This window comes from Nannobrachium achirus (assembly GCF_963921795.1).
Source record: "Nannobrachium achirus genome assembly, chromosome: 15".
NCBI lineage: Eukaryota > Metazoa > Chordata > Actinopteri > Myctophiformes > Myctophidae > Nannobrachium > Nannobrachium achirus.
The window spans coordinates 8,563,295-8,588,283 of NC_137822.1; the positions used below are offsets into that span (position 1 = coordinate 8,563,295).

At 41.5% G+C, this 24,989-nt stretch overlaps 1 protein-coding gene across 1 annotated transcript in view; it reads left to right on the forward strand.

The window, feature by feature from the left end:
- Nucleotides 1-9,834: 9,834 nt before the first annotated feature.
- Nucleotides 9,835-24,989, forward strand: part of shc3 (SHC (Src homology 2 domain containing) transforming protein 3) — a gene marked incomplete at both ends in the record, with an annotated part of 33,481 nt that continues 18,326 nt past the window's right edge. The window contains 2 exons of the mRNA XM_080743314.1: nt 9,835-10,527; nt 20,651-20,721. Coding sequence (XP_080599440.1) covers nt 9,835-10,527; nt 20,651-20,721 — 764 coding nt within the window. The remainder of the gene's footprint in view (nt 10,528-20,650; nt 20,722-24,989) is intronic.

The window sequence follows — 24,989 nt, forward strand, 5'->3', positions numbered from 1 at the left end:
CGTCACTGTCGTCCATTGCCGTAGTATGTGGTGTCCACCAGTGCTGACTTGGAGGTTTAGATACCGATATAATGACTTGATTCTTCCCTCAGAATTAAATGGTTTATTTTATTTTATTTTATTTTATTTTATATGAAACTGGGGCTGTTATGAAAACAGAGTACTTTCCAACTAGCCCACAATATACATTTGCTTTTGCATTAATTCATTATAATGAATTGCATTTTATAGCGCTTTTCTCAGCACTCAAAGTGCTTTACGATTCATTCATTCATTCATTCACAAATTGGGAGGTGCATAAACATAAATTCGAGATGGCATTCAGATTGAGTTTGTGCTGCACAAACACATTGCAAATGATTGTTTTCTGTCTCCTATATCCTCTAATATCTTTCACTGTCATTATCATAACCCTGTCATTAGTCTATTTATCCTCTGTCTCAGAACAGATTAGCAACAAATAAACAGGTTTTTGTCTCTTGCACGAATCTCTGGGTCTATTATCAACCTTTAATAGCTATTTTTGTTTTCCATTATCTTTTTATATGGCTTGTTCCTAAACATACTGGCAATTACTTTGAACATTGTGATACAGTATTAGCTTTCACAATTTTGAGCACAATAAGCCTGTGCAAATAAATCATTTTGTGTATTTAGAAGTCATGACAGCAAATACAAACTTCTATGTAACAAGCATACACACAGCTAACTCAAGAACCATAGCAGTGACGTCATGATACCCAACATAGAGCACCTAGGGAACAGCACCCTCTTGTGACTAAAAGGACAAACACTATTCTGTGTTAAATGATCAGAAACATAATAAGTAGCCTAATCCTTGTTGCAAAGGTGTTACATAACTGCTATACAGGTCTATGCAGCATGTTGTGAAGCAAGCAGAGTGGAGTATAATTCAATATTCCATGCTAAAAGCTTTGAAAAGAAAAGGTCGAGATCATGTCAAATAGTCCGGGAGCCAAATGGTGATTTTTGGCTGAACGTGGATTTGCCTGTAAAAGTTTTTTTCTCGACTGATTCTTGTAGCTTGGGGTCACCTCTTAAGGATTCAAGATGATGACCAGTGATATCCATTGAGCATTTTTTATTATTAATAATAAAAAATGCTCAATGGATATCACTGGTCATCATCTTGAATCCTTAAGAGGTGACCCCAAGCTACAAGAATCAGTTGAGAAAAAAACTTTTACAGGCGAATCCACGTTCACCCCCACGGCTCCCGGACTAAAAGGCAGAAGGCACCCATTTACTGTACCACTATAATGTAAATGAATCAGTTCCAACAACATTAATTCATAATACAATTTATAATTTAGCCATAATAAGGAGAATAGGGGAACAAAATGTAGGCCTACACATGAAAACAAGCATTTTTGCAGCACTGTCTTAACGCAGAACTAGAAAAGTGTGAACCTTGGAGCACAGGTCTCCGCCAGGCTGGGTTGACTAGCCAGGGTCATTATAGCAGATGTTCATCTCATGACCCAGTAGTAGTAGTAGGCCTAGTATGCAAAATGTGTATAATTGGACTTACCTTAATACCCCTTTGCTTGATTTTTATTTTGTATTATTTGCATTTCTAGGGCTTTGCGCTGTGTTATGGCCGGATGCATTATGCATTGTGTATTCTATGTTTTATTGTATACTGACAGATTGCCAACGACAAATTTCCATTTAATGTTAAATTTGATGCACAATAAAGTTTTCTTATCTTAACTCTCAGTAGCCCTCCACACATGCTTGTGGGTACAGGATAATAGGAGTTGAGGCCTTCAATTTAGTTTGATAAATATTGTGAAAAAAAAAAACGATCTACAAGATTGGTTATTTCCACAAATTTAGCATCTTCATGAAAATAACTTCCGGTTATGCCTAGATTGTTCATTTAGCAAGAAAACAACTTAGAAGCTCAGCTTTAAAGGCAAGCAGTGTGAAATATGTGCATCTTATATTCAATAATGTAACCACATGAACCTTATAGTGTCCCTCCTATTCTAGAGCAAACTTTTTTTTTTTTTGCAAATAGATTTGGTGTGTGTGTGTGGGGAAAAGGTACGGGGGTCAACTGTGTAGAGGTTAATGACAGATTGGTCTGTTGAGCTGCTTCCACTAGATGGCATCAGAGTCTTTTTTATGACAGGTTGTAGCCTACACAGCTGTTAGCTGATGGATAGGACCCTGCCGACCCTCTTCCCTCTACCTCAGAGTGGTAAAAACAGAACTGAATAGACGACATCTAATTGGCATTGTGGTAAACTCCGATACATTTTCCATTTGATATTTTGCTTATTTAAAATACATTTAAATTGCAAATATTACTGCTCATACGTCAATGTGTATGTCCCGCATACGAGACTAACGTCAGACACGAGACTAATAAAGCTTCGTGTACGCAGAGACCGACATCAACACCGCTGATGTCACAGACAGCCAGGCCCATACAAGGAGATGCACGTGTGTCGTGTTTGATACCAAAGGTAGGCTACGATATTTGGGTTAGGGATATCAATATTTATTTGACAAATAATTTCACTATCATAATAATTGTTATTTAATATGATGTTTAATATTGAATTAAAATGAGCTGGCTGCCATCACAGTCAGTTTTAGTTTCACCTATGCAGTGCTGCAGTGTTATTGTTATTAAAGTGCCCTCCCACCTGTTAATCTTGCAGAACTCGATCTGCATTGCAAACTTGAGACCTGCACTCAGCAAGCATGGTAAGTTCACTCCCCCATTAATACATTTTACACGCTTTTAGCCTACACTTCACCTTTTTACAGTACTACCAGTTATGTTTATTTCATGAGCTTTTGTTAGCTTGGATTCATGGTAGCCTATGTTGCCTACGGAGAATCAGGCTAATTGTTTTCCTCTATTTCCAATCAATGTGATTACTATGTAGGCTAAACTGGCTCCTGGCTTTAGTTTGCCCTCATTTGTGGTAGAGATGCAGGAGGCAGAGGAGACAGTCCATGCAGGGCCCCAGGGTAATAGCAGGCATGTTAATGCCAAGTTATTGTGGAACATCAATTATATGCTTCAATTATGTATTATTACATTTCTTTTTTCTTTCTTCTTTTTTTTGAGCGGTGGTTACACCGTCTCCTATACGTGGCCGTGTGTGTATGCGTCCGTGTGTGTGTGTGTGTGCGTGCGTGTCTGTATGTAGCCTACAGTACCTTTTGTGACCACACATGTTAAGGGAGGGGCGCTGTTGTTCAGGCCAGGCCAGACACACACACACACACCCACACCCACACCCACACACACACGGATGGATGATGCGCAGCCTCCGCGACCACCGCTCAGTTCACACGGGTGTGATTTTTTGGGTTGTTTGAGTAGCCAATCATTTTACCCTCTTTGTTCTGCCAATTAATTCCTCCCCAGTCCCCAAGCACATTTCTGTGGTGTCACTAATGTCAAATCCTACTGACTCGCCTGCCAGTGAGGAGCCCCCACCGGTAGGACGTAGGCCTACTGTAGGTCGTAGGGCCTTCCTCCAACTCCTCCCGCCTAAACACTCCCTGCTGACAGGTGCCCCCGCAGCCTGTAGGATTACATGCATTGACCCATATCACCTTCCCCACCGGGCTTACCCTCCCCCGAACACGGGCCAGATCAGTTGTGTTCATCATATATAATAGACGCCCGACAAAGTCGGATGCACCACGGTGGATTCGAAGCCCCAACCTCCGTGGTGGTGGGCACTGGGCAGGGACTGCAAAAAAGTGGCATGAGTAGAGGGTCCCCCCCAAAAATTGGCGGGTGTAAGGCTTATCCTGTTGTCCGGGACAAGTAATATGTCTTTATGGACAAGTTCATAACTTGGTTTCACTTCTTCTGTGACGCTCCTATCAGCTTATACTGTATGTATGGACTGCTGATAATATGGAGTGGAGGGTGGAGGGGCCTATAGTATTGACTCGGAGGCTTTCAGCTTTCGGGAAGTAACCAAAAATACACAGGGAAGATATATTTGCCTATTATAACCACACCTGGGGCTGGGGGTCTATATTTGAGTAATGTTAATTCCATAGACACATACAAAACAGAAAAAGTACAAAACTATGGCACCACCTGTTTAAATATTGCTGTTTACAGATTGAGCATTAACGCTACATATAGCACCAAAACTAAGTCCCTTGATCCCACTTTTCACCAAACATTTCCTAAAAATAAACTCTTGATTTTTCAGATATTTAGAAAATATATAGAGAAAATAGCAGATCTACTAGCTCACAACATGTCGCATCGCACGATCCTCTATTTTCACTATATCTGAAACAGAGCTTAATTCATAATGTCGTTTTTAATTTCCTATAAATGTAGCGGAGTCAAAAGTACAATATTTGTATTTGAAATGTAGCTGAGTACAGTGGCGTCAGTTCAGCAAAAGCTAAGGTATGGCAACATGACTGGTGTCTTCGCGCACGTGCAAGACACCAGTCATGTTGCCATACTTTAGCAACAGGCATGATGAATTTATTTTAAGAAGTACATTTTATTTTTCCCCTGTAACCAAGGTATGGCAGCTGCCATACCTTGCCATACCCGATTGACGCCTCTGGTGGAATACATCTAAAAATACAAAGCAAACACTCAAGTAAAGCAGATACTCTAGAACAGTGGTTCCCAAACTTTTTAGCCTGTGACCCAAAAGAGAAATGAGATGTTTGCCTGGGACACAGACTAGTTAAAACAGCAGATCTACAAGCTCACAACAACGTGTCATCATGCATTCAAGCTTAAACATTTACTTTCGAATGTATGGAATTTCTTAGATTTTCTTCATAACATTACTGATAAAAATCATGGAATTAAGTTTTTAAAAACATGAACAAAAATAGCTTTTTTTGGCAATGTTTTTTGAAAATATTTGTAATAATAATAATTAATAAACAAAATGTAGGAAACAAAAAAAACAAAGGGACCCATATAAATCTGTCTGCGACCCACAAATGGGTCCTGACCCACTGTTTGGGAAACAGTGCTCTAGTCTAGAAGATCAATATGTTATGTATACTTAACCCATTTAGGCCTAGAATTATTGAATGCTTTATTTAACCAGTGAAAAATAGCAGATCTACAAGCTCACAGCGCGGCACTCGGTGCCGCGCTGTGAGCTTGTATATCTGCTATTTTTCAATAGTTAAAGCATAAAATAATGATACACAATAATGTGTACCCGTACCCAGGTAAATGTACTTTGTTCCCGTCCATCACTGCAGGGAATAAACTTGTACCCAAGCTGTTCCCTAGCAACACCACACTTCTCCACAGACATGGTCTATTTTTATTCCTTTTTTATTTTTTATTTTCATGAAGCACCAGTTTGAAAATAATTCCGTTTTGAGAATGTTTTTTTTTTTTCTTTTTTTTTTTTTGTTACCTGGCAACAGTGTGAGAGTGGAGAGGTGTCTGGATGCTCACTCCTTCAAAAACATCCTTTTCTTTCTCCGCTTCGGTGGTTCTCAACCTGTGGGACGGGACCCCCAGGGGGGTCCCCACATGATCCGCTGCCTGAAAAGGTTGAGAACCACGGGTCTACTTAATCATATCATATTGCTGTCGAGCAGTAATCTTGTATGTCCGTATTTCACACGCCACACAATGCAACTATAGGTCAGTAGGGATGGGACGATAATTATTGCGACTGAAGGTCGCATGTTTACCATGAGAGACGTCACAGCTTGTCCGCGTGTAGACGTGTATACGGTCTATGGGCAAACCCATAGACCGTAAAAATGTGTCATCGTGATGCTCTGATGTCACCGTGATGTCAGGGGAACCACTCTCCGAGAAACGCTCTGGCTTCACTGTGATGTCACACTAACAGAATCCCTTTTATGCCCATATATGGAGTTCCCTGATGTCATCATCAATATTAATGATGCCCTGTTAGAGAAATCCCTGTGATGCCAGGGGGAACAAATCCCTTTTATGCCCATATATGGAGATCTGGAGATCCCTGCAGTGATGTTACTAGGTTTTCAATGTAATGGGTCCCGGGACCCACAGGTGGTCATTCAAATGGGTCCCAGAAAGGTTTTATGAGTCCTCAATACAATGTTTTCGAGCGCTGTGAGCTTGTAGATCGGCTATTTTCAAAATGTTTGCCTATTTCTTATATTTATTTTACAATTTGGCTAATGTTTGAACTTAGAACTACTAAAACTACTAAAACATGTGCCCCTAATGAATTCGGGCGCGCAAAATGGTGTCGGACGTCGGTGGAATCAAAACATTGACGTTTCTATCGCCTGTTTAAGACTTTCTATGTGGATTTTATTTGTGTTAACGTAGGGTAAAGTAGGATGCTTTCACCCATGGCCATGAACAATGGTGGTGTCTGTGGAATTCTAAAATGTTTTTCTTTTACCGCGACCCGGTAAATTATTTTAACATGGACTCCAATGGAGGCGCATCCCCGGGACCCCAGGACCATGACATGAATGAGTCCCTGGGCGACTTGAATGAGTTTTTGATGCGGGATGCGCACGTAATGACATCACTGCCCTGTGATGCCAGGGGAACAATCCCATTTATGCCCATATATGGAGATCCCTGATGTCCACATCACTGTGGCGTGACCTCTCCCTCAGGGGAACCACTCTACCAGAATGGGTTTGCCGCTCTGACATCACGCTCTGGCTTCACTTTGATGTCACACAAATAGAATCCCTTTTATGCCCATATATGGAGTTCCCTGATGTCATCAATATTAATGATGCCCTGTTGGAGAGATCCCTGTAATGCCAGGGGGAACAAATCCCTTTTATGCCCATATATGGAGATCCCTGATGTCCACATCAATGTGGCGCAACCTCGCCCTTTAGGCGCTTGTCGCCCTGAGACGCTTGTCGCCCTGAGGCGTCTTACTAGTTATTATCACTTATCGTGATAAAAAACACTCAAAATAATTGTATCGTGGAGATTTCAATAATTGATCGTGAAATTATTCTCTGTCATGCACTGGGATCATTCATTTCACCCCTTATTTGCTGAGCTGCATATCTGGTACCATTTAAACCCTCTATAATTGGTAAAACGGACCTAGAAATAACATACGTCTCTTTTTCACTCTCTACCAAATCTCTTTGCCAAATAATTGGCGATCTACAAGCTCACAACGCGGCGCATTGCAACGCGTTGTAAGCTTGTAGATCTGCTATTTTTTGGCAAATGTTCTGTCCCAAGATTATCGCGATAATATTGTAAATAGCAATTTCTTTGGTCACAATAATCGTGAAATGAAATTTTTATATCGTCCCATCCCTAAATGCAACAAGCACACAACACAACACTGCAACAAGCACATACAGTGTGTGTGTGTGTGTGTGTGTCTGTGTGTGTGTGTGTGTGTGTGTTATATACATATATAACACACACACACACACACACACACACACACACACACACACACACACACACACACACACACACACACAACCTAGATGCACATATAAATGACCATTCATATGATTGCTGAAAAATAGTTCATAATGATGTCAAATGGTGAAAGGCGGGGGTGTGCTTGTGCATGCGACACATTTGACACCCTTTGATGTTCTTGAACCTTTGTTATTTCTGGTTATCTCATAGCAGCAGGACACATCCATGGCTATCTAACATCTAGAGCTATGCTCTGCGTAGCCTTGGCGTAGCATTATAAAAGCCGTGGACACACTGTGCACCGCACCTGCATTTGGAATGGTCTCTTCCACTATTCCGCTAGCCTTCCCTGAATGAGTCATCCAGCTGGCTTCTCATTGGATAAGACCATTCCATCCCTAGGGACTGCCTTGCCGAGGCAGAAAGGCCTTGCTTTCATTCACAGAAACATTGCTATGCCAGCCAGCTATTTCATTCACATAAAAAGACTAATATCACACGTCCTCTACTCCTTTTGGAATCTCTTACCTTTTTTTAAAACATTTTCTTCTCTTGCTTTCTGAAGGACTGTCTTTTTCCTCCCTCCGTTTCTATTTTCCCTTTTGTTTCTGAGCAGAGAAGGGAGACGTGTGCTTGTCTCTTTTTTTCTCTCCTCTCCTGTATTTGCCAGGCAGGAAGGAGAGAGAGAGAGAGAGAGAGAGAGAGAGAGAGAGAGAGAGAGAGAGAGAGAGAGAGAGAGAGAGAGAGAGAGAGAGAGAGAGAGAGAGAGAGAGAGATGTTGGGAGGGACTGCAGCAGTGCAGAAATCCGCAGCAGAATGAGAGGAGAGGGGAAGCTGCTGCTGCTTATGAATGAGTGTCAGTCTTTTGGGCTTCGCTATAGAGGCTCCTCCTGAGGACCGTTTTACATGAATGGTGTCTGGGATGCGGCGCTCTGGGCTCCAGGATGAGATGAGGGAGGATTCGCCGCTGCTGCTCGTTCCAAGGAGAATACATTTGAGCCCGGTTTCTCTCATCCTCTCCGTTTCTTCTGTGACTCATCGGCCGGAGAAATAATCTTCTTCTTCACGTTGTGTTTTTGTTTCCGCGTAGTTGTGTCCATGGGCTTGGATGAATCTGGGTGATTTGTTTTAAGAGAGATTGCGATTGAGAGATTGTGTCCTACTACACTCCACAGTAAGGTAGACTTCTCTATATAATCCTTTGTTTGCAGAGTTGTGGTGCAAAATGTTTAATGCCCTTAAAAGGCAAAGAAACTGCCAGTATCCTTCAACTATCAAAACGATGTCATTTATTTTCTAGCGTTGCTATGGCTATGGCTTCATTTTGTCATTTTCCTTCATTTATAGATTTCTTCTTTCATGTACGTACGTTATGGAGCTCAGTGTCTTTATGATATTGTTGAATAGATTGTGTTCCGGAGGATGTTGTCTCCGTTTTCTGTTAAGGAAGACTTACAGTATAGCAGATCTATGCAAGGCTGTCAATCACGCAGTGGTTTTAGATAACTGATTTCACTGGTGTTAATTTTTAACTGTGATTCATTCATACTGTATGAGTCATTCGACTTGATCCATATGTCGTATGAGAAAATAGGAATGGAAAATAACTTGTGCGTATCGTTACGAAACACATTTTATCGTGTTAGATCATCAAAGTGCTTCTCTTGTGATATTCTTTATGAAAAATCTTCCTCATATCGACACTATAAAACAGAGAAGCGTTTCTACAATGGCGAAGAAATATCAGAAGGGAACATTTGGAGAATTGATTGGTCGTAGTGTGCTGTAAGTGGGAGGACCCCCCCCCCCCCGACTCTTCCAACAGGAAGTGATTTGCAGTGTTCTGTAAGGCTTTTGCAGAGAAGGTTTTTCTCAGATCAGTGAGTCATGCTTTAGCTCGGAGCCGGCGACCAGGCAGTCATCATCGTCAAAACACAAACCCATCTCCATTCTCGGACTTTCAGCGGATCGGAGGCTAAAGATCATCAGCAGCAGCAGCATCAGCATCATCTGCATCAGCACCATTTTCGGCGGCTTCCTATAATGAAACCCGTTTCCAATGGCTTGTTTCTACATCGCTCTCTCTGACGGATCGGATTGCAGCCTCGCGTCCTCCTGAAGGCAGTCTGGGGCTTCGGCCGACAGCGGCTCAGCAGCACAACCGCCACCACTGTCTGTAACCTCGGCAGAGGAAATTACAGTCAGGTGGCCTGGCTGTGATTTGCTATACGAGGCGTTTGCTGCCTGCGCCGCCTGCCGCCGCCGCTGCTGCTGCTATGTTACGGGAGAGGTTAATCAGCGCGGCGCGGCCACGTCTGCCCGATCACTTGTGAAAGAGGCAGGCTGTGTGTCAGTCGGTGGAGAGGAGGGAAGAGAGAGAGAGAGGGAGAGAGAGAGAGAGAGAGAGAGAGAGGGGTATGCTTCACCGTACCAAGTACAACCGCTTCAGGAATGAGTCAGTGACATCCGTCGATGAGCTCCTCCACGGCCTGCCCATGAACCCCAAGGTCTCGGCCGGCCCCCAGTCTGCTGCCGAGACGCCTTACGCCCCCCGGGCCGAGGGCTACCCTCCCTCTGCCACCATCACCGCCACAACCGCCGCCGCCAACGCCGCCGCCTCCTCCGGCGCCACGCATCATCACCATCATCACCACAGCCACGGTTCCTCCTCCGACCACCTGGACGATGGAGGCACCACCCTCTGCACTTTCATCAACAAGGTCTCCGGCCTGAAGTTCAGCAACTCGGGGGGCGCCCTGCTGGGCATCAAGGGCCTGCCCTCCGCCGTCAAGGACCTGGCCGTGTCCAAGCTGCAGGGGGGAGGTGGTGCGGGGGGCCCCGGACCCGGCTCTCTGTGCTGCTCGGCCTCCTCCTCCGCCTCCTCGGGCCCCCCCTGCTCCCAGCTGGAGGCGGCCGGCAGCGGCAGCGTGAACAAGAAGTGCAGGCTGGAGGAGCAGCAGCAGCTCCAGCAGCTCCAGCCCGGAGGACTCGGCGCCGAGGACTGCTGGAACCCCGGCGGGAGCAGCGGCCTCGTGAGCATGAAGCCCTCCAGAGGGTGGATCCACCCCGGCGAGAAGATCTGCGGCCCGGGCATGACCTACGTCGTGAAGGTAATTATAGGAGCATAATCATCATCGTCGGGTGGAAATGTCCAAAACCGCGTATGTCCAAAACCATTCGTTTTGTGTTTATCATTTTAGAAACGATTGAAACTAGTGAAAACAGCCGATCTGCCAGCACGTAGATCGGCTGTTTTCACTAGTTTTGTGCGACAGTCTCGTGTAATGAAACGGGGCTTTACTTTACGAAGAAACGTACGAATTTGAAACTTGCCCGACAGTGACGATATCAGGGTCTCCTCGTGTCTTTTCTCTTTTCTCAACCCGCTCTTCCCGTTCCGTCTCGGTCTCGGCTCTGCTGTGTCTCCATTCTGTCTTTTGGTTCAATGAGCTTGAGCACGAGCTCGCTGTGAGGGTGGGTGTGGGGAGGCGGGGAGGACGGACACTACTGTTGCTTGAAAACAGCAGTTCCCGCCATGCCCTCGTTGTGTGGGTTTTAGCTGTAGGTTGTATTTGTTGAGGGGCGGCGGGGTGTGTGTGTGTGTGTGTGTGTGTGTGTGTGTGTGTGTGTGTGTGTGTGTGTGTGTGTGTGTGTGTGTGTGTGTGTGTGTGTGTGTGTGTGTGTGTGTGTGTGTGTGTGTGTGTGTGTGTGTGTGTGTGTGTGTCATAGCCTCTGTGTTTCATCCTTGCGTCCGGTCAGACTGAATTAAATACGCACATTTCCTTTTTGAAAATGTAGACCGTCGGTCATGTTTGATATTTAGATTCAGATTCACTTTATTGTCACCTCTTAGATGCGCTGTTTAGGCAGGCCTACATACACAAGCACGCTCTGAAGCTCCAATATATTGTCACTGTCGGGCAGAAACCTCGTATCTCCAAGTTTCAAATTTGTAAATCTTTTCCCTAAGTAAAGCCCTGCTTCATCATACAAGGCCATCGCACAAAAGTAGTGAAAACAGCTGATCTACAAGCACACAACGCCTCGCACCGGGAGGCGTTGTGTGCTTGTAGATCGGCTGTTTTCACTAGTTTCAATCATTTTAAAAATGATACATACAAAACAACCGGTTTTGGACTTACAAGGTTTCCACCCGACAACGACGATATGTTCATGTTTATCACAGTTTAACAATTCAATTAAAGATGTATGTTAACCACACAAACCCTGGCATCCCTATACGGTGGGCAAAGATTTGTCTAAATCCCTGCGACGTTCAGAAATGGCGAAAATCGCTGACACGTTGTGTGAGCTTGTACTGTAGATCGGCTATTTTATTTGTCGTACATATAAGGGCTATAGGGTTTTTATAACATGCTTTGTGTGGGGGCGTAGCTGTATAGGTACAATATACACAGTAGGCTATAGCAGCCAGGGGCGTCACAAGGGGTAGGAAAGTGGGACTGAGTTACTAGGGCCCAAGGTGGTGGAGGGGCCTTAATTATTTTATACTTTAGCTATTGAAAAATAGCAGATATACAAGCTCACAGCGCGGCACCGAGTGCCGCGCTGCGAGCTTGTAGATCTGCTATTTTTTAAAAGTCGTGAAAATGTGTGCAAATCTTTGAATATAATTTTTAAGCGAACATTTGTATCTCAACTTTTGCTTCTGGGGGGGGTCCCTGGAAGTCTGGAACTCAATATTTTGATATGGGGTTCCGTGGCCAAATACATACCATTTTGGGGGTCCTTCACATGAAAAGGTTTGAGCTCCACTGACATAGAAACATAGGTTTTTCAAAAAAAGCAGATCTACAAGCTCGCAGCGCGGCACTCGGTGCCGCGCTGTGAGCTTGTATATCTGCTATTTTTCAATAGTTAAAGCACATGATGGGGGGCCCCGCAGTGAATCCTTGTACCCAGGGCCCAGAATTTGGTGCGACACCCCTGATAGCAGCAGGCTTGAGTGAAAGAGCAGGGACCAGAAAAAATACACATTGAATAATTCAGGAAACAGAGAAGGTCATCGTCGGGGAGAAAGAAACAAAGCAAACAACAGCATACAGTATGAGGAGAAAGCCTTTCGCTGGCAAAACAAAAGCGTTTATAGATAACGTTTATAGACCAAGGACCCCTTAGTTGAGAGAGAGATGAAGCAGGGACCCCCCCACAACCTTTTGGTAGATTCCATATAGTTTATTGTTTGACAGCACAATCGTCAGTGTATTTTGGATTCATGACAATTTGCGTTTTCAGATATTTAACCATTTGGACCGTCAATAGCTACTTAATAAACTTTCACTCTGTACTTAGTGTGCTCTTCTTTCCCCTCTACACCAAACCCCTTTGCCAAAAAATAGCCAATCTACAAGCTCACAACACCTCGCAGTGCGAGGCGTTGTGATCTTAGATCTGCTATTTTTGGGTAAAGTTCTCAGAATATGGACGTTAGGGTTCAAGTTTTTATCACACAAAAATTTGGAGGACCCCCTGTAGTAACTCTGAGGACCTCCTAGGGGTCCCGGACACCCTGTCGAAGACCAGTGCAGTTCCACATACTGTACTTGTAGGCAGTCACTTTTCTTTACAATGTAAACTCTTGAACCTTTTGACATTCAACACGCTGTGTAGAGCTATAGCTTATGTCATGTGAATTCCTTATTTCTGCGCTTGTTGTGTTTTCTCTTTGTGAGCTTCACGACTGCTTTGATAAAATGGTGGAATAGACGTGCATGTTTATTTCACCATTAGTGACGCCTAATTTTCGTGTGTTTTTCGCTAATCATATCTTCACTGGTGGAAACCTTGTTAGGCTATTGTATGTACAAAACTGTTAATTACTTTTCAGGAAACGGGGGGGGGGGGGGGGGGGGGGGGTAACCTGTTTTTCAAATGGATCTATTATAGTTATTAATTATAGTCACCAGCTCTTAGTACAGGGGTCTTCAACAGGGGGTCCAGGACCCCTAGGGTGTCCTCAGAGTTACTACAGGGGGTCCTCCAAATCTTTGTGTGATAGAAACCTTTTTTTCACTTGAACTCTAGTGTCCATATTCTGAGAAGTTTAGCCAAAAATAGCAGATCTGTGTTGTGAGCTTCGGCTATTTTCGGCAAAGAGGTTTGGTGTAGAGGGGGGACACACTAAGTAGCTACAGAGTGAAAGGTCAAGTTTATTAGGCCTATTGACGGTTCAAGTGGTTAAATATCTGAAAACACAAATTGATATGAATCCAAAATACACTGACGATGGTGCTATATGGAATCTATGAACAGGATGTGGGGGTCCCTGCTTCATCTCTTTCTCAACTAAGGGGTCCTTGGCCTGAAAACGTTGAAGACCCCTTAATAATCTTAATAGTCTTAATACTTAGATATTTGCAGTAAATGCGTCACTTAAGGACACATAGGCCTGTTGTGTTCAATGTCTTAATCTGTGAAAATCCCCACATGGACAATGAGGCTCTGTACTGAAGGTACAAGGACATACGTATGAGGAGTAATTATGCTTGATTTAGGCCAGGGGTCTTCAACAGGGGGTCCAGGACCCCTAGAGCGGTCCTCAAAGTTACTACAGGGGGGCCACAAAATAGGATGATAGGATCATGGGATCTCTTTGAGGATACTTTAGCCAAAAATAGCAGATCTACAAGCTCAGCGCCTGGCACTGCGAGGCATCGTGTGAGCTTGCAAAGATCGGCTATTTTCGGCAAAGAGGTTTGGTGTAGAGGGGGAAAAAAGAGTGGACCAAGAACAGAGTGAAAGGTCAAGTTAAAGCGTCCTTGGCCGGAAGAAAAAAAGAAAGACCCTTGATTTAGGCTCTTCCAGCTGTGTGGAAAATATTCACAATAGAACAAACTAATCACTGAAGAAGAAGTTTTATCATTTTTATTCTTTCAAATACACAACAGTGCCAACATTTAGCATTGCTTTTCATCATTCGAATGTGATTTCTGACCACTGTATTTATTATGGTTAAGTGAAATGTGTCATAATGCTAAAGCAAACTTCACAATCAGTGTTGATTTCGTCGACTAAAACTATGACAAAAAATGTTTGTCGACTGCTTGCATTTTTGACATGTTTGCTCTCAGGTGTTGCGTGCCGATCTACAAGCTCACAACGCGTTGTGCTGCGACGCGTTGTGAGCTTGTAGATCGGCTATTTTCAGCACACAACCAAGTGTAAAATCAGTCATTACAATGCCATCAAGGCCTGCCAAAATACATTTTAGTTGACTAAATCAACTGTAGATTTAGTCGCCTAAAAACATATGACATTTAGTCGACTAAAACTAAAACTTTTCAGGTGACTAAATTCATTTTATTCAAAAGACTAGGACTAAAACTAATCAAAATTTGCTGTCAAAAACAACATTTATCACAAACCCCCCCCCCCCCCCCCAAAAAATAAAAAAATAAAAATAAAAAATGGGACACGCTTGCTTGCAAGCGAAACAAACCAAAGGCTGGGATCTATGTGTGTATCTGCGTATCTAATGGATGCCATATTATTCCATTAACCGCATGGGGACAGAGTGTGTATTCTGGACACATCCGGTCGATAGCTGTCGAAAAGTCCATGTCGTGAGAAGGGGAAATGGCCCACGCTCCCCCGCTGCCTGGCTTCTCTGTGGCTCTACTATGTGTTCAATTCAATGTGCAATTCTGCTAACAGCACTTTTAATTAGCGTCATGTGCTTGTCCAGCCCCTCACACACATCACGCACCATTACTTTAAAGGGCCATTGACCGATGGTGACACAATTCAGCTTCACTCTCTCTCTCTCTCCAGTCCAGTGGTTCTCAACCTGCGGGCTGGCTGGCGGGGGACCCTCTGCTTGGCCGGGAGGATACTGGAAGTGGGGCCCCCAAATAATTGGCAAAACAGTGCGATTTTCATGATGAACATTAAAGGACAACTTATTTCTTTTTTACTACAATATTTTAGAATAATTCGAAAAGAAAAGATGAATGTTAAAATGTCTTTGTCATTTACTGCTTTCCATAGTTTTATCGATTTTGATTTCAGTGGGTGGGGGCGTACAATGGCTAAATATGTCTTTTTAGACACGGTAAGCCGGCGATTTCTATATTACTATTTACAGTAAGACTACTAGACCCCACCAGTCACATCAAGTGACAAGTTGTCCTTTAACTCTTATACCGCTTTGGACGTTCCTGTTCGCCCCAATTCTCAAGAGACCTCCGCGCCAATACGGCGCTCGTTCGCGTTCGTTCGTTCGTTCGTTTACCTTGTTGAAGCTGATGAGGGGTCGCGCCGCCGTGTACTGTAAACACATTTTCCGCGGTGATGGTGTAAAAAATCGTTAACATCAACGGAGACCAATTCACTTCCTTGTTGATTTCTCTGGCTGTGAGGCTCTGTGGCCAGTGACTGGTCTGAATCACATAACAGGCAAATTCACATTCATTCTCGCATGACGCCGCCCTCTGCTGCCTGGCAGACCAAAGTGCACTATTGCACAATAAAAAATAAAAATAAAAAAAATAAAAAAAAATGTCTATCTATCTACTATAACGTCGCAAAGGTAAGCCGCTTTTTGATGGCACCAGACCCAATAAATAAATAAATAATCTGGCAGTAGGAGAGTTAATGTGAAATGTCAAAATAATGAAATTAGCCAATAGGCTGCCGTGTTAAAGGGATATTTCAGTATGAGTGAGCCCCCAGACTGTTTAAGTTGTTCTTTTCAGTATTTAGCTATTTGATATTCATTTGATCAGACACGCCCCCTTCCTATACAAACTCATTGTAACTTCAAACTCCATTTTAAACATTCTGGTTACTGATATTGTCCTAATGCAGTAGGTGGCCATGTTTTGTCAATTATTATTATTTTTTTTATTATTAATTGTATTGTTTAAACACGGTCCCCTCACGTATTAGGAGGGCAGTATTAGTCACCAGAACCAAGGACTGGTGTTTTCGATGAATACAACATGGTTAAAATGGAGTTTTAAGTTACAATGGGTTTGTATAGGAAGGGGGCGTGTCTGATTAAATGAATATCAAATATCTAAATACTGAATCAAGCAACTTAAAAACTGTCTGACGATAAAATGAAAGTGAGATATCCCGTCAGTGGTTTTCAACCAGTGGTCCTTGAGGCGGTTCCAGGTGGTCCCCAACTAAATGATGATGAGTCAGTATACCCAAATAGACCCTTGATAGAGCTTTAACTCTTGAGTGTGTAAAATGAATGTGGGTCCATTTTGTTTCAAGAGTTAAATTATTGTTAAACATCTGTATTGCTTAGGACAACTTTGTTTTTTTTTACAGCAAGGGTTCATATTTTACATTGTAATTAGAGAAAAGAAAATATGAGTCTTAAAATGTTTTCATTTACTTTTTATTTCATTTATCGGTTTTAGTATTTCGATTTCAGTGGGTGGGGGCATGCATACAAGTGGCTAAATATGTATTTTTAGACACAATAAGCTGTTAGTATTTACACCAGCCCCGATAAGTCACATCTGCCCATGAAAGATTGCGGTACATCTTGGGAATGGGCTTATTGTTTCTAAAAATACATATTTGGCCACTTGCATGCATGCCCCCAACCTGGGGGGGCATGCATGCAAATCAAAATCGTTAAAATCACTAAAATTATAGAAAGAAGTAGATGGAAACATTTTAACACTCATCTTTTCTTTTCTTTAATGATTATGTAAAATAACTAAGTTGTCCTTTAATATACAAGATGTCTACACAATACGATAATGTAGAGTTCTTTTAAATCACCTTGCGAGATTCACTCGCCTATTGAATCAACTTCAGGTTTACAGAAGTACATAACATAACCTCACAGTAGTTATTACTATAACAGACTGGGTCTGAAAAGCTGATATGAAAAGGGTTAAAAACCACTGGTCTAATAATAGCCCATAGTAGGTACATGCAGACCTCACAGCTTGCTTTTGTTCACGGCACAGCAAAAAAAGAAAGGGTACCACAGCCTTTTTGGTTAGGTCACCAATACGAGGGAAACTATTTCAATGATATTTATTTACATTAAAATGAATGAATAAATACAATCTAAAACATGAACCCTTGTTGTAAAAAAACAAAGTTGTCCTTTAAACCATATACAGTCCTTCAGGGCTCTATACTAGTATACTCTGTTTATCTACTAAAATATTGACAAAACGAAACAGAACTTGAAGATCTGCTATTTTCTGCAAAAGGTTTCCACAGAATACGGCAGCTGGAGTTTGTTTAAACATTCAGTAGAGCTTGGGCTGTATTAAATTGTTCTATTCACCTTTTCACACTTGATAACCTAAACATTCTAAATGGGTCCAATTTATTTCCTGTTGCAGTGTTTGCAGGAAATACTATTGGGTCCAATCCCTTCCCTAGCAAAGCAGTCCACATGCATTCTGATCAGACATGTAACAAACCAAGTCATTGTTTCTCATGAGAAAGTGTCTTTCTTGTCATACTTTAGTTATCGTTGCTATGATCTGCAGGTTAATCAGAATCACTCTGCGTTTTATTAAAATCCAAAGGAGCTTTATTGCCATGAGAAAACATACGTTTACATTGCCAAAGAAAGTGTCAAAATATAATGAAAACTGTTGAAAATGGGGAATGTATACAAAGTTAGAGGGGGTACAGCATTGTGCAAACAGAGCTATGTTGCATTGCGTCGTTACATGTTTGTTTATTGGACCACGATTCTTATATGAGACGATTTTAAGATGACCCAATGTTATTCCCCAGAGAAATTACTCAGGCATCAATGTGGTATGCACCTGGACCAGTAGGCCAGTGGGTGCCCTGAGATCCTTTTTTTAAACTCATATAACATTGAATGACAGACAGATAAAACACAGTACTATGCAGAGAAAATAAGGAAAAAAATATATAAAAACAAGATGCAAAAATAAATGGCATGTACAAATACAAATAGAAAGATCAGGGAGAGTTAAGGTTAGGCTAAGTTTACTGTTACCAGTTATGAGTAGCAGCCGCCTGTAAGTAGCTTTTCAGAGCGGTTTCAAAGGAAGGTAGGGATTGGCCTAGGCCAGACGGAGCTGGATATTTCATATTTTCAGATGTCCACATAGAAAAATATCTAGGTCCACATGACAAAGATATCTAGGTCTAAAATAATCTGAGACCCCAGATCTCCACTAGGGGGACAAGCACACACACACAGTAAAGTCTTCAGAGATATCCGGGTTCCATGTCTACACGGATCCAGTGAATCGGATATTTTTCAATGTCTCCACTTATTTATCCGGTTTAAATAATATCCAGCTTCGCGGCCAAAATATCCAGCTTCGTGTGGCTGCAAGCCCCAACCGCATAAAAAATGTCTAGCAAATGTATAGCTTCAGAATATCCAGCTCCGTGTAGCCGGCACCTTACACTCCTTTGGGGCCTTCGGTAGGGCGTTCCACATTTTAGTGGTATAGCAGGAGAATGAATTGGACCTTTTGTTTGAGTTGAATCTGGGTTGTGTCTGGCTCGGGCCAGGTGTGACTGCTTGAATCAGTTATCACCCTCCCCATAAATGTAGCACATTAGCACATTTCAAAATCAATATATTTGTGTAAGTGTCAAACTCTATAGGACTTACAATCTAGCCTTATAAGATGGTTTTCACTCATCTGGAATGCTACTGTTACCATAAGCATAGTTTTTATTTGAATGTTACCATGATAGCATTATTATGATTTCATACCTTGTTGTGAATATTGTAAAACCTGTAATAGATGTGGCAATCTTCAAATAATTGATCCTATTCCTATATTATGGTAAAACATGTGTGTGATGTTGAGAATTCAAGTTTAGATTCTCAGGCACCGTCAATCATTGTTAATAGTAGTACACAGTAACAACGTTACATCCATGTTTTTAACATACGTAAGCATCATCACGTTATCCATGGTAATCAAAATTGGTCCTTGAGGCGGTTCCAGGGGATCCCAGCAAATGAGGAAACAATATTTCACTGGCAGCAGAAGTTAGCTCAAATGAAAGAATAAGCATGTAAGCATGGCACAAAAGCTTTCAAATCAATTTGAGGTTCCTTGACATGAAAAAGTGGCAAATCTAGTGTATACACCATTGCTCCTTTAAAACAACTTTAAACCTGGCATCCCTATTTTGGCCATGTCATAGGCAATTAGTGAAAATAGCTGATCTATACAAGGTGGTAGATCAGCTATTTACACCACGTGACACCTTCGTAAATATAACATTTGTGTGTATGCAACTTGTGCTACAGTATATGCAAACAGTGATTAATTAATTGATTTATTTCATTTAACCTTTTCGTTAATGTAGAACACATTGATGGCTTGTGATTTGGTACATTTAAAGTTTTCAAGGCAAGGTGAGTTTATTTGTAGAGCACATTTCAACAACAAGACAAATCGATGTGCTTTACATAAAACACAAAGCAAAGAAAACACATTATGAAAGGACATTTGAATTCTGTAAAAAGGAATAAAGAAGGAGGGTAACAGAATTAAACACTAATCTTCTTAACCCATTTAGACTTGGAAAGCATTATTGGGCTTGATTACTTCAACCATTATTTTATGCTTTAACTATAAAAAAATAACAGATGTACAAGCGCACTCGCTGCGAGCATGTAGATGTGCTATTTTTTTAAAACCATGACCCGACCGATTCTGTAAATGTCTTCTAGATCCTTCTTCTAAATCAATGGTTCTCAAACTTTTCCATGTCAAGGACCCCCAAAATGACATGTATTTGGCCGCAGACCCCCATCTCAAGATATGTTGTTCCAGGGACCCCCAGAGGCAGAGATAATGTTCTTATTTTGAACATACCGGTAATTACTGAATGTCAAGTCTCCAGGTTTTCTTCAGAATATATATGACACTGATTTACTACGACACTATGGTATATTTAGGAGTCCAACTAGTATTAGTGGTTTTCAACCATTTTATTTGCCCCCCTATTAAGGACCTCCTTAACTCTGAGAGTGTACAAATGGAACCAAATGGTTCCATTTGTACACTCTCAGAGAGTTACAGACCTGTTATGGTCATTCAGGGCTAGCTCTGTATGTGTTTTTGGTAATATTATTGTCCTCTCATTTTGTATGTCTGTGGGAAAAAAGAACGTCCACCACAAGCCAACATGGCGATGGCCCCTGATGAAATGTGATTAGAATATTGATGTAATTTATTTTCGTAGAATCTCTGACATGTGTTTCAACTTTGTATTTTTCAGTACCTGGGCTGTATAGAAGTCCTACGATCAATGCGATCTCTCGATTTCACCACCAGGTCACAAATAACCAGGTACGTTGGCTCTCATGGCTTATTCAGAACCTATATACAGTATATGTCATATTTATTTATATTAGGACTATGACAAATGTGATGCCTTCCCTCACATAATGGTTAGTGGCCTAGCTTACAGTATTATACTAATGGAATATTGCATTGGAATATATCAGTGGTGTAAAGTAACATTGGCATTTCCTTCACTTTACTGGAGTATTTCTATTTCCAGTTTTCAGTACTTTTACTTCTACTCAAATATATTATACTTTTACTCCGCTACAATTATTTGAACACTTTAATAACTAGTTAGTTTGTAGATTTGTATTATTATTACAAAACTTACATTACCCACTTCAACCCTAAATATATTTCGGCCATTTGAAAATAGACGATCTATAAGCTCACAATGGGTTGCGATGCGACGCATTGTGAGTTTGTATTTTTATACATTTTATACATTCATTCTGCACTGCTTTTGGTACTTTTTAAGTACATTTCGATTCCAATACTTTTGTACTTTTACTCAAGTGAATTTTGAATTACGGGCTTTTACTCCAAGGGTGCACACACACAAACCAAAATACCTGGAGAGTGGAATCCCCATTTCGCCAATGCATGTCAATGGGAAGGGGGCGGTTTCATGTCATTGGAGGAAAACGCTCCATTCTCATTGAAATGCATTGGCGGAATAGGGAATCCACCCTCATAGGTGCTTTGTTGTGGCTTCAGTCTAACAGAGTATGTACACATTGCAGTATTGATACTTTTTCTTAAAGATGCAGTGCCATGATTTCCCCCCCTCTAAAACATGATTATCAGGTATTATGATTATACTAGGAGGAAGATTTTTTTCCAAAAAAGTGTAAAGAAAGAGTTAAAATTTTGTTTTTATGTGGCCACACCCACCAGTTCATTAGTATGCGTGGTTGTCATGGTGGGTGGTGACCCAGCTGAAGTTAGCCACACCCATGTATGTTGGGTGAATGATAATTAGGGGAGGGGTTGATTCTGTGATGTAATAAGTATCTGTGTTTTTGGACCGGCACGTTTGACCCCACAAGGTGGCAGCCTACAGCTAAAACCCAAATAGAAAGGCAATACATAATTGCTCATAACAACCACACCAGGGGGTCTAATGAAATACTGTCAACCTCCTAGACACATGAAAACCAGAAAAAGTACAAAACTATGGCACCGCCTCTTTAAGTAAGAAATGTGAGTACTTTTTTCCACCACAGATTATCACCCAGGCATTTGTCATTGTGCAAGGTTATCCAACCGTGGAAGGCCAGTGTATCACATGCAGCCACGCCCAAAGGTTGGACAGCGAGGCCAATGACAAATGCAGGCCGATAAATTATTTATCATACACTCATATGTTTATTTATTAACAGCTTTCAACCTGCCATTACTATTATTTGCTTTGTCATACAGCATGCCGTAGGAGAAATCTTTCAGATTTTTTCAAAACGTTTCTTTTTATTTTTATTTATGTATTTATTTTTAATAGGGAAAATAGACGATCTACATAAGCTGAGAATGCTTGACATGGTTTCCAGTGGCGTCAGTTCAGCAAAAGCTAAGGTATGGCAACATGACTGGTGTTTTGCACGCGCGCCTTCACACGTGTGCAAGACACCAGTCATGTTGCCATACCTTAGCAACAGGCATGATGAATGTATTTTATCATGCCCTTTAGCCATACCTTGCCATGCCGAATTGACGCCTCTGTTTCCTGTGACATCAATGTGTGAATGTAAAACACATTGTAAAGTGAGCTATGAAGTTAATAATAATGAATCCGTTATGGTTAAAAGAGTTGTGAAACAATCAAGCATTTCATCTCAGCTATATAATATTTAAAAGTATCACATAACAAATGCTCAATTTCAATATAACTACTGTCACTGCCTCATTACGTTTCGTCATTCTGATTGCTTAAACAAATAATAATATTGTTTGTATACGCCAAGGGCTACTACAACTCATATAATGATATCTTAGGAAAAGAATATGGATAAAGAAAACCAAATTATGCAGAGAGCACTGTATTAACAACAATACAGTGTAAAATCTCAATGGAATATGAAGCACATACAGTATAAAGACATCCGGTCTAATTGACAGGATTGCCATATGAGAGCTATATCTTTGAGTTTATTGACGAGCTGTGCGCTGTGAAACAGAGAGGCTGTGTGAACTGGGTTGTGTCATGTCAGCTTTTACGCTTGGCTTACTGGAGCCGGTGCAGTGTTTTAATATTGGTACACTGTACAGTTTTCTGTTCGTTTCAATCTGAGAGTGCACAAATGGAACCAAATGGACCCTTATACGGGTCCATTTGGTTGCATTTGTGCACTCTTAGAGTTAAAAATTGATGAATAGAGAGAGAGAGAGAGTGCCATTGCCCTTCTAAAATGCCTTACTGGTGTTCATCAGTACTGGAAAAAGTACTCACTTTACTTAAGTAAAAGTATCAGTGGTGCAATGTAGAAATACTCTGTTAGGGTGCCCTCACACCAAAATACCTATGAGAGTGGAATCCACGTTCTGCCAATGCTTTTCAATGAGAATGGAGCGGTTTCATGTCAGTAGAGGATTTCTGCAAAAACCGCTTCACTCTCATTGAAATGCATTGGCAGAACGAGGATTCACACCAAAGTACCTATGAGAGTGGAATCCGCATTCCGCCAATGCATTTCTATGAGAGTGAAGCGGTTTCATGCCAGCAGAGGATTTCTGCAAAAAAACGCTCCCTTCTCACTGAAATGCATTGGCGGAACGCGGATTCCACTCTCATAGGTATTTTGGTGTGAGGGCACCCTTATAAGTAAATGTCCTGAATTCAAAATGTACTTGAGTAAAAGTACAAAAGTATAGGTATCAAAATATACTTAAAGTACAAAAGTAAAATTACTCATTGTGCAGAATGTCCCATTTCACAAGTTCTCTTCTTTTCTTTATGTGTAAAAATCTTTTGAAAATAGCCGATCTACAAGCTCATGATGCGACGCATTGTGAGCTTGTAGATCGGTTATTTTCAATTGGCTGAAATGTATATAGGGCTGAAGTGATTAATGTTTGTTTTAAAAGATCTACCGTAATTGGTAACTAATATTTTTATATAATTGTAGCGGAGTAAAAGTACCATATATTTGATGTACAGTATAGTGGAGTAGAAGTAAAAGTATTGAATATTGGAAATACTCAAGTAAAGTAAAATACCTCAAAATTGTACAGTACTTGAGTAAAGCCCTTTGCACACAAGACAGATGCGTTTTTTTCGTTTGCGGCATGAATAAAATGCATTGGATTTGGTGTGCAAGGCTGTGCGGAATCGGCGCTGCGGATCCAAAAAGGAGTCATAAAAGGAGTGATGAGTTTTTTACCGCATGCGACAAGACGCACGAATCGAACTGGTTTCGATCGAGAAAAAACGCACGGCGGTAGCCACTCGTCGCACGGCTAATTCGGAGCCGGTGTGCATGAGGTCATAGAGAATCATTGTTTTCTTTTCAAAAAATTATATTGTCCGTTTTATCCGTGCGGTTAAACGCGCCTGTGTGCAAAGGGCTTAAGTGTACTTGGTTACTTTATACCACAAGGAACCTGTGGATAAAATGCTTTTTCAGGACATTGTCAGGAAAAGAGCAGTGAAGCCTGCTTGAAACGGCACATCTAGGCTCGTAGCTGGCCAGTGGTTCTCAACCTTCTCAGGCCGCGACCCCCAACATATTTTAACTGGAGACTAGGGCTGTCACAATTATTACATAATCGTCTAATCGCAATTATTTTACATAATCGCGATTATTTTACATAATCGCGATTATTTTTCATAATCGTCATAATCGTGAATGTTAAAAATGTTTCATATATATATATTTTTTTAAGTAAAAAATAGTGGAAATAGCAGATCTACAAGCTCACAACGCGTCGCATCGCGACGCGTTGTGAGCTTGTAGATCGGCTATTTCCACTATCAAAGTTATTTTTTAAGTAGTAAGTTGTCAAATATTTCAGTCATTTCTTTGTATGTTTAGGTTATGTGTCATATCTGCCATGTGCAACTTCAAAGCCTACAAGCCAAACAGAAATGTAATTGTCAACGACAAAAACACAATTAAATCGTTAATCGCCAATTATTTGAGTGACAATTAATCGTCATGTAAAATGTCATATCTTGACAGCCCTACTGGGGACCCCACCCTGACGAGCACTAAGAGTTGAGGAATTGCATTTTGGTATAACACGGTGCCATTGTGAAAATAGCATTTTTGCTCACA